We start from the raw sequence: 11,229 nt of genomic DNA on the forward strand, positions 1-11,229 counted from the left end.
GGCAGTTTCAGTGATTTATTTGTACAATAGGAATTTTAGTGTACAAATACCCCAGCTCTGATGTGAAGGCAAAAGAAAAGAATCCAAAAACACAAGAGCGTCTATCCTTCCTGACCTGAATCTCCCTCGAAACCCCACTGTGGGTTTAGACTGGAAAAATAAAAATAAATAAAGCAGCTGCCTGCCAAGCACATGCAGGGCAAGAGGAGAACCCTACAAAGTGCCAAAGCATGCAAACCATACTGAAATAAAAACAACTAAAACTGAACTAAACCAAATGTGACATTTACCATTTATGGCAGTGGAGCTGGTATGGCCTCAATTTAAACAGCATGTGAAAACAAGATGTATGCTCGACAAATACAGAAAAGGCATATGGTGATATCCGAGTCCATGTGCCTGTATGCCACTTAAACATCTAAATGTCATCCAAAGACAATGTTGCAAACATTTACACTGGACAAGACAGTTTACAGTGGGGGTGGGGGAGAACAAAAGAAAAAAAAGGGTAAAATTCATTTCTCCAGCTCAACTCAAGTAGAACAAGTTTAGAGAAAACGGAGGCAACATGGTCCCTTTCAGTGGCGTCTGTAGCTTTCTCTCAAAGCCATAATTAGTTTACATTCACTTTAATTTCCATTGGTAAACCCCTAATGTTACCATGGTAACAAAAAATGTCGTATAAAAATATAACAAGGACTGAAAACCGATGCACTCAACAAAAATATATCTACACAGTCTCAAATGTAGGAGGGGGCTGAGCAACAAGGCCAGGAACCTCGCATTTTGTTTCTGGGGGGTGTGAAATGCGTCACCACATGCCACGTTATCAAGTCTGTGTGGCAGCAGTCTTTCCCCTCTCGGCAACAGTGACTCCATGAAAACCACGGGTTCCATCCGGACCCCTCGGTAACCTCATTACGCCTGGCGGCAGCCCATCTGCATTCTGGATTTTTCTACCCAGCATCGGACTGCCGACTGGACTGCTCTCTTGAGATGCCACCTGCTTGCGCCGTTGAACCCATGGGCTCCCCGAAGGGGTCAGGCTACTGTCTGAGGAGTAGTCTGCCCACCGGCGCCCAGCCTCGGGGCTCAGCCTGCCATCGCCAACCAGTGGAGACTTGTGGGAGTGGGGGCTTTTCCGCTGGGGGCAAGGGCTGGCTCGGGGGCTAGACCAGGGGCTGTTGCGCGGTGATATACCAGGACTTAGATGATTGTTCTGGAAGCCAATGCCAGCGGTGGTGGGGCTTAGCTTATTGCAGGATTGGGACTTCCTAGCTAGCCTGGGTGATGTGGGGGTGCTTTCTGTTTCTGATGAGCTGCATGCAGAGTCATCCCCGTGGTACTGAAGCTCTCGGACTCGGCTGTTGAGAGAACGACTTTTGCGCATTCCCCCCTCCTCACGGGGTCGATCTTTGGGTACTTTCTTCTTTGGTGGCTTGGTTCCTATCAGGACCACTTTTAACCCCAGCGGACCCGTTCCTCCATCTTCACCCCCAACAGCCTCATTGGCTTTAACAGCTGCCTCCACCTCCTCAAACTCTACAATAGCACACTCCTCATTGCCCAGCTGTGCGTAGCGCCCGCTCAGCCTCTTGAGATCCGCAGGCAGGTCCTTCCCTGGCTTTAGGACTCTGACTGAGGCGATGGCGCCGTATGTCCCAAATGCTTTGAGCAGCAGTTTCATCAGCTGTTCCTGCTGTGTTGCTCCTCCCTCATTGCTTCCATTATCCTTAGTGAGAGCAGCCAGTTCTGGCCACTTCTGCAGATCGCTCAGCAGTAGCATGCGGCTGGGCAACGACTCGCTGGCAAATACTGGCACCGCAGATTTGCGGCGCACCTTACGACCCTCATCATTCAACTCAAGGATCTTTGAGTGTTTTAGTGCATAGGCAGTTGTTCTCCAGTCACGAGTCAAGTGTTTCACCTGGAACGACACAAAGTTTATTTCAGCAACACCGGAGTCTCATAGAGCCCACTGAGTTTTAAAACTGATCCAATCACATAAACCAAGATTTAGTGCAAAACCCAACATTTTCCAGAATTACCTGAATCATCAGGTTAACAGCTCAGACTTGCACATTTTTATAGCTTAGACACTGTTGACCTTTAATTCCTGTTTAGTACAAATTACCCATGTTTAGCCTGGTTAAATATTCTGGTATAAACAGATGGAAACAATTACAAGCCAACAAATATGCATGAGCCTAAAGTAGCACCTGCTGTTGTGAATCAATGTGAGAACACCATTACAAAAAACAGCAACAGCTAGTCATGCCAACACTAGAAACATCCAGTCCCACAATAAGCCTCTATGTCACAGAGAAATACAATCAAATGCTTTTGTTAAATGTTGCAAATATAAATTGTGGTTGGATGTTTTATACTACCCGTTAGAAGCTGGAGAACAAAAAGAACATTAGGATAAAATGTGTACAAATAGCCTGTAGTGAGGGATTTAGCATTTTGAAGATACACAGTAATTCAGATCATTATAGCCTTATTAATCTACCTTAGTTTGCCTATTCAAATGATTTTCTGCTGTGTTTTCATATAGCAGACTTGCAGTCATGGTTACCTTTTTGAACGAGGTGAGCAACTTGACGCTAACAAACCCAAGTTTGTTGCGTCTGACGTGCTTGAGCAGGAAGGCGTCGTGCTCCAGGTTCTCATCAGACAGGTAAAACTCAATCTGAGCGACCAGCTTTTGGATGAGCTCCGTATCTGGAGGCTGCCAGCTCTCCTCCTCCAACTCCCCTCCACTGGTGCCGGCACCACTGTGTGTGGGAAGAGAACATGGATCGCAGTCAGGGGAGACTTGCTGAGTGCTGTGAAATCCAAGTGTTTCATGTTTTAGACTAAGCACCAACATTAAAAAACTGTTGCATGTTTTTTTCTTACTTTCTTTAAGACTATATGCCAAAGGCTTAAATGGCTGGCAGAGACGCAGCCTCGTCCTGACATTTCTCTACAAATCACCAACGACTCCCTGCTTCCTCCTCCTACTTTCAGATTTTCCTTTACAGCCATCAACAAGCTGGGTCTCAGCACCAGATCTCGTGTCCAACCAAGCCTTGAAACTGCCAAGGGCTCTCCATCTGAAGGGCGCAGAGTCACAGACTCTCCCTCCCACAAAGAATATGGTGGCTCACCACATCAGCCTCACATTTTAAAAAAGCCACATTAACATCCTTCATTTTGTTACCCATTAGAACAGCTGTTTTATTTCTAACTTTAAAGAAACTTTGTGCCAACCCTCAACTAAAATCATCTAAGTCTACCTTTTTAGTGTGTTTAACAGATTTAGTCTCAATATTCTTCAATTCCTCATTCATACAGTCTCATGATATTCTCAAGGAGATCTGAATAAGTGTTTTTTTTTTCTTTGGCTTTTCATATGCCTGCTTTGAATCATAACCATTAAATTGTTATCAGCATGTACTGTTAAAACAATTCAGACCTCAATACTTACTCATAAAAATCAAGAAAATTACTGGACAACCTTGAGCATCCTCTTTATGAGACAGAGAGTCTTGTGTCAGAGGCTTCGTCAAGACCACTGCATTATTGACTGCTACAAGAGGTCCTTCCTACCCACAGCCTACATCAATTCTGAATAAAATGACATGAATTACAACACTTAATTTCCCTTTGGCATCAATTAAGTATTTTGTCAGAAGTTCTAGTAGAAACCTGATCTGTTTTTTGGAAAGTTTTGACAATTCTTTATTCTAGTAAGTGTGTTAGGTGCCAGTTTTGATAGGACCGTGGGGGGGGAAGGGGGGATTTTATATATATATATATATATATATATATATATATATAATAAGATCACTCAGTGTTTGTGCTTTGATTTATGAGACAGTCTTCAGATATGCCAATTAACCCCTTCTTGTCTATATTCTTTCACATCTACAGTCACGTGATTAATTATTGTAATTCAATTCTCTGATTGCCCTTGCACCTACATATCTCGGGTCTGATGGAAACCACTCCACAAATGTTGAGATTCCTGAATTTATCTTACTGCCCTACCTGCTGGCCTCAATTCTCCTGTAAACAACCAGAAACACTTTATAACATCTGATGTACCTACATGCTCACCCTAGGTCAAATCATGTTGTTTAGCAACATTTCTTATCTGGTAAATGGTGATGAAGACTTCCTGTCATGTCACAGGCCCTAAGTGTTAAGAGTAGGTCTCCAGCATAAAAAGTGGATGTGCAATAGTTTCTTCAAACTTAATGCAAACACACAAGTGATTGTTTTGGTCACAAAAACATAAGATTAGAAAAACAAATCAGGAAGCTCAAAGTTAAATTGACAATGCCTCCCAGAAACCTATGTGTACATTTGTTTTGTACATATGTGCATGTGCCTGAACACACTGTTCCTTTTTGGACATGAACCATGCAAACCCCTCAGGTCTTCACAGTCCTAGAAAGAGAACGTGACAAGGCGAGGTGTTCAGTTTCAATGCTCATCAGCTTTGGAACAACATTCCTGAAAACCAGGGATGAGCAGAAACTCTCTGCTCCTTTAAATGAAAAACCCATTTACTCCAGGGTTTCCACAAAGGCCACACTCCTTTTACCAATTTGTTTGAGAACAAAACGTTCCAATTATTTTTTTATGCAATGTTATTCCTCCGATATTGTCTTAATTTTCACTGTGTTCCCTCTTCCTGCAAGACGACTATAATTGGTCCTACACAGTTCAACCAGACTTGTCAATATCAACATCAGTGTTATCAGGCAGCTGAGTCTCTCATGGTACCAAACCCACCAACACCTGGCTCAGGCTGTGAAGCAGAGCAGTCAGATAGTTTTGCAGACTGGAGTGAGGGGCTGAATGAAATTTGTGTATGACTCATCACCTCCTCCCTCCCTCACACACACACACACACCCTCAGTCAGCTTGCCAGCAGGCTGACCACGCAGCTAGTAGGGGCCCCACATCCATCAGACTTCGGACTCATACGCCCTCGAACATTTAGAAGTCACGCACAAGATGTAGATGCGAATTACACTCTTGATTCTGATAAAAACTGAAATAAAGACTCTGAAGGAACGTTGTAGTAATCGGCGCATCTATGCGATACAGGGACTGAGTTCTACACTGACCTTACAATAAGGAGAAACTTGCGAGTAAAAAACAAACGCCTGGACTGAAGCGCGACCCATTTTCACCTTTGGCCTATCCACCAATGACTGACTCACTGTTTGCGCACGCAGGATGGGGACCTTATAGACCAGAGGATAAAAATAGCAAGCCATGACGCAGGGGAATTGGATTAAAGGAAGATTGCTGTCCTCAGCCAGACTCAGGTGTTTGTTTAACAGCCTTGAAAACACTTCTCACCCCGGCGAAAGCAATATCCATCAAGTGGGGCTGAGGATACACACTCACTCTGCCGGAGTCTACTTATCGTCTCAGTGTTAGGCTGTTCGGCGTGTTTTGCTATCGCACCTGTCGGAATGTCCGTTTCTTTTGTTCTGCATATTTTTATACTCTTCACAGAGCGCTAGATCATGTGCCGTCACTCCACCGGCTGGTCAGCTCTCAATGAATATGTGAAAAGCTTAAATTTCACCTCCAACGCAAATGGGTAGAGTTTTTGGGGAACTTTACAAGTTTAGTTTTATTTTTACACAATCACATCAGTAAACCGAGCAGCCAATAAAGTCGGAAACGAGTCCTACCTTGATTTGTCGTGTCTCCCCAGCTCGTCCTCGCTGCAGCTGCCTCGGAGGCACTCAACATTACCGGGGCGCTCTTCCTCCGGCTCCTCGTCCTCCGCTGCCTGAATCGCCACGGTGATCGTCACCGTCCCCATCTCTTGCGAGTGCTGGTCCACGGTGATTACCTCATCGACGCTTGGCTCCGCGGGCGCATCCGAGGCTCGCTCCGCCGAGTTCACGCCGGGGACCGCCACGGCTCCGCTCATCTTGCTCCACTGGGTCCAGGCGGCTCCGCCGTGTCCCTCCCTGTCCTGGATGGTGGTAGTAGCAGCAGCAGCAGCAGCAGCGGCAGCGGCGGAGCTTGCTCCCTGGAAGCTTCTAATCTGTATCGGCTCAAAGGCGCTGGCAGGACACGGAATGCGCAAAGCTGTTCGACGCTTCTTCGGACACCAGCGATGGCGGAGAAAGACCCAGGGGGCTCCAAAGACGCGCTCCACGGCTCGCCAGAGAGCCCCGACCCAGATCCGAGCCTTTGGAGGGCCCTGAAGAGCAGCGGGGCTTGTAGCGGCCAGCGAGACGCAGCCTGGACCAAGTGAGACCGAGGGGCTGGAGCCTCCTTCTGCTGCTGCCCTTACTTCCTCATATGTAAGAGGCTTTCTGCTTTTGAAACGAGCTCTCGGATTGGGCCGCTGCAGCGCGTCTTCGCAGTCATTCCCAACCCACAAGCAAGAGCTGACACAAAGCCAAGAAGGAGGCAGGAGAAAGAGGAGGCATCGCATGAAGACGTTCACTAAAGCGTGCATATTTCTGCTTGTCGTGTTTCACTTGCACACACGGAATTTCCTTTTTTAGACATTCGGTGTGTTGTCTGTATCTGTTGAAACTCGCGTGTCCCTTTCGCCCATCTCTAAGTAGGGGAGAGGGTACACGTGTTTGTGTCTAATTGGGAAAAGGCTGTGCCAAGGCCGACCCCTTGGCTAACGCCGTTAATTGAATAATTGGCTTTTGGCCTCTGTCGGCGAGTGGAGCGAAGGTTGCGCAAGTGCACAGGAGCGTCAAGGAGTCAAGTTAAAGGGAGAAAGTAAGAATTAAAGAGGTGCCATTAAGACGGGATTGCTCCACCCCTACAGATTTGCATATCCCCTCTCTGACCGGAGGGTCTAACATACCGAATACATTTTCAGGCAGTTGACAGCAGTTGTATTCAAGAAAGCGCAGACACATTTTTGACAAGTTAACTCAGTCCTGCAGCCGCCCAGGATGACATATTTAGGTCAAAATTGGTCTACTTACAGTATTTAAAGTCACAGATACTAAATTATTTCAGGGCTTTTAAAAAGCACATCGTCAAATCTATTTAGTGTTTTGGTTCATAAGTAAAAAAAAAAAAAAAAAAAAAACCTCTTACAGAATCTTCTAGAGGTGTTTTACTTCCTATAAAAAATAAGAAGATCAGACAGAGTCAAGTTTAGGTTGGTACGTTTGTATCACTGTGAAATGTTAGTTGTGTCCTATTCCTGCTGTTATCCACGTGATAATAAGACACTCATAAGAAACTAATACATCATCACTTCTCCCTGATTGCTATGTAAACCAACATGACTTAATACACCCCTACGTGCTGTGTGAATCTAGAAGTCAGCATTTTGTAGGCTTGTTAAGGAAGAAAACATGATCATACAAAATTGACTCTTTTAAATCTACTTTAAATAATTTTGATCATATTTAGACTATTTTGTGGTGACACAAGAATATGTATTTTATTTTTTGTATAAGTGGCAGTGTGGCAAATAAAAACTTTTATTGTAACATTCTGTAGTTCTTAGTTTAGGAAGTTATTGGGTCTCACATTCCAGAAACAGTTTAAGTAAACTGATAGTTATTCAGTGTTACCTTTTTTGCACTTTTATTAATTTTATTGTAGTTTTTAATCAAATTTGCCTGTGAAGTGAAAACTGGTGAAGAAAACATGTCTAAAATGAGCAAATCACAGCAGGAGTGACTTGCACACAAAGCAAGAATGGACAATAAAGGAGACGTTAGCACTGCGGTAGTGGCTCAGCTAGATGGGGGTCAAAAATTAAACTTTCCTAATGACAGTCTTCTTTCTGAAATATATCAATCAAAAATAGCAAACTATAGCTATATTTAAAAATATGTAAAAACATGTATGACTTTATCACTTTAATAACAAAAACAGTTATTTAATAACAAAAACAACAAGAACAAAAACAGTGGTTTTTGTTCTTGTTGTAATTTTCAGTCATTTTCAAGAAATAATTAATCCATCCAAGTTTAAGTTCTTGATCAATAAATTCTCGCATATCAATGCATAATTAAAATTTTTATCAACAGAAAGCAATTTTATTGCATGTAAAAAAAAAATCTAAAATATGTATTTTTAATGAAATAGAAGATAGTAACAAAGCATATGTTCTTCTTGAGGAAAAAAGTTATGACACCCTACTATAATACCCAATAGGTAGGGTTAGCCCATTTTGGTTGAAATAACTTTAGTGAAACTCTTCTTATAGTCATCCATCAGTTTCTAACATAAATCTGCCTCTCTCCTTAGTTTCAGCTGTAAGATGTTATACTAATTTGTTTCAATTTGATCTGTTTGAGGGCTTTCTTCCATGTGCAGCCAGTTTGAAGCCACCCCACTGTATCTCAATGAGATCAAGATCAGGGCTTTAACTCATCCCAGGACTTTCCATTTCTTAATCCTGGGCCAGTCCTGAGTGAATTTGCTGTGCTGTCTCACAATTTCCACAAGCATCCTCTAATTCAGATTTAATGGTGTATTTTTTTTTTTTTTTTTTACGGTGAGTTGGCCAGATCCTTCTGCAGCAAAGCATCCTTAAACCATGCCTTATGTCTGCCAAACATGTCTTCTGTGCTGGTGTCCAAATAATTAAATTTTAGATCTAGCTTTTTAAAAACCATAACTCCATGTGTCCTAGTTTGTGTCTACATTTTGTTTAGGACACCTAGCATTAAACTTGTGCATTCTCTTTCTCGTTCTATAGGGATGCATTTTTACGACACCCTGATCTGTGATTACATTTTTGAAGTCCTGTTTTAGCATGTTGTGGCCTGCTTTCATGTAAACTTGCTTGGATTGCCTAAGCAGGACATATAGGCAGTTGTTTTGAATGTCCTTTACTTGCACACACTGCTTCTGAAAAATTAAATGTCTGATTTTAGATTATTTGGCAAACTCTTTTAATTCCCCACTAGAATCAAAAGCTTCTGTCTTCCATTTGAACACGTCTGAACATGTTTGAACACATTCATGTGTTCAAATATGTTAAAAAAAGCACACCAGTTGCTACAAGGTATGCTATTTTGTTCACATCTCTGTAATTTAAAAAGAGGATTTCTATGCTGTTTATAAACTTTAATGTTTCTTCTTACGAATAATTTAAAATTTCTATAAAAATACATTGCTGTGCATTAATGCACATAGTAATGGCTGATGGAAAGATAAAATCATTTATATAGACTGGTTAAATTTAATGGGGAATTGACATTTAATAATCCATAATTATATAATATATTAGGAAACAGGACTGTTACACCACTTAATGTGCCAATAGAAATTATTGTAATATTAATATTATTAACTGAGATATATTTGCATTACATCCACTGTCCTTTTTTTTTTAAAATGTGATCAGTTTAACATCTCCTCTGTGGAAAGTTTCCAGCTACACTGGCGTCTCCTGTGTATAATTACATGTTTCTTTCTACATTGATCTGGAACAGAGAACATAGACATGAACCCCTCCTGAGACCCTGTGAGATGAAGCAGGTATTGAACACTGATCGATGTATGGATTTGTGGCTGCAGAGGTGTAGGCGTTTGCACTAATAGCACATTTTGAATCCGTCTGGTGGTTTACCATGTTCCCCCATGACTCCAACTTCCATCTGTTGCTGTAAAAAGTATTTGCCCTCTCATAAATGTAGCTTTTTTTGTTCCTGTTAAATGTTTCAAATAAATTGTACTATCACAATTAACTTCATTTAATTAATTGAAAAGAAAAAAGCATCCAGAGAAACCTGGCTCATAAAAGTAATTGCCCTGTAAACCTATCAACTGTTTTGGACACTTTTGAGGGGAAACAACTGCTGTCAAGTGTTTGTGTTAAAGGGAAATTCGATCACAGTGTCAGAATCCCACTCCCATCAGTCTTTTATTGGATTTGCATAGAATTTTGGAAGGTTTATTTTTACACTGACACCCTTTATAAGGCCATTCCACACATCTCAATCAGATTTAAATCTGGACAAAAAGGGAAAACAGAAGAAGTCTTCAGGAAGGCAAATACCTTTTATGGCACTACATTTAGAATTGCCTACAAGAATGAGATACGAATGTCTTTGCTACCATTGAGGGCTAACCCCGTGGCCCTTATCTCTGTTAAGTGGAAGACAGTGAATAGTACAGATTTGATTTTTTACCTTTGCAATTTTCCTACATTTATTTTACCTTCTTCTTTCATTTTTTAAAATTTTTATTCCTTATCCTATTGTGCTACTTGAGAGAGCAAAGTTCCTGTTGTGTGTCACACACATGACCAATAAATCTGATGCTGAACTTTATTTCAACAGCTTGACATTGTTTCTCTCCATTATGGCTACACAACCCCCACACCGGTGTTGTTGGCTGTTGCCAGCTCTGCATGAAGTAGCTTTGCTCCTCCCCACTGCCAAACTGGGCTCGCAGCTGGTGGGCAGCCTGAGTCATTTTCTGCACCACATGCCATACACTGCTCCAGCCTGTGTACAATGCAACATGGTGGGAAAGAAAGTGAGAGGGATTTGGGTGTAATAAAGTAACTTCCAGCAAATTTCCTACAGGCTTTTAGGTGATTGCTGCCTACTTATCTCCTCAAACCACATGACAGCCTGCCAGCTTGTTTGAAGACTTTCACGTCATTTCTTGGCATGCCTTGTTTTGTTTTAATCAGTTAAATCAGTGCAACTGAATAAGCTGCTCTAAAATACGCAACACTTCATAAACTAATCAGTCTCTGAGTCAAAAATCATTCAGTCTCATAATTGATCCCTCATGATAACTGGAAAAAGAGGCTGAAAGTGGACAACCCTGCCCATCCCAGTCCTCACAGTTTGTTTGGGTTATATGCATGAATTTATTACAGTAGACAATGTATAGGATTTATTGTCTGCTGGCAATTATCCTAAATTGCCAGCAGGTACAAAACATTCTTCTAGTAGATATAAATTTCTTGCATGGTTAGTTCAGTAGATTCCTCATTGTTGAATAGGAAATGACAAGAACAACAAAAGTACAATGTAAAAAAATTACCAGCACTCCACAAAAACAGACAAACACAACATAATGTGTGGTGCAACCAGTTTTTGAAAGGCTGATCAGGCCTATCTTCTGACCCAACTGGACAAGTTTTCTTGAGCCCCTTCTCTATTGTCAAATCTCTCTCTAGCCAGTTAATGTCTGCTTCGGTTCTAGTCAAGTTGGGTGTGTCTCCATTGGCAGTATGTCCTGTACTAGGGAGTGGAT

General features: G+C 42.0%; 1 protein-coding gene across 1 annotated transcript; it reads right to left on the bottom strand.

Moving 5' to 3' along the window:
• Positions 1 to 7,538, bottom strand: larp6a (La ribonucleoprotein 6, translational regulator a). Its single transcript, XM_015053711.1, has 3 exons — positions 5,703 to 7,538; positions 2,579 to 2,777; positions 1 to 1,927 (listed from the first exon to the last, which is right to left on the bottom strand). Exons 1-3 carry the CDS (start codon positions 6,482 to 6,484, stop codon positions 830 to 832), a joined length of 2,079 nt encoding a protein of 692 aa, XP_014909197.1. The 5' UTR covers positions 6,485 to 7,538; the 3' UTR covers positions 1 to 829.
• Between the last annotated feature and the right edge of the window lie 3,691 nt (positions 7,539 to 11,229).

This window comes from Poecilia latipinna, unplaced genomic scaffold (assembly GCF_001443285.1).
Source record: "Poecilia latipinna isolate Pla-1442-1.1 unplaced genomic scaffold, P_latipinna-1.0 Scaffold1197, whole genome shotgun sequence".
NCBI lineage: Eukaryota > Metazoa > Chordata > Actinopteri > Cyprinodontiformes > Poeciliidae > Poecilia > Poecilia latipinna.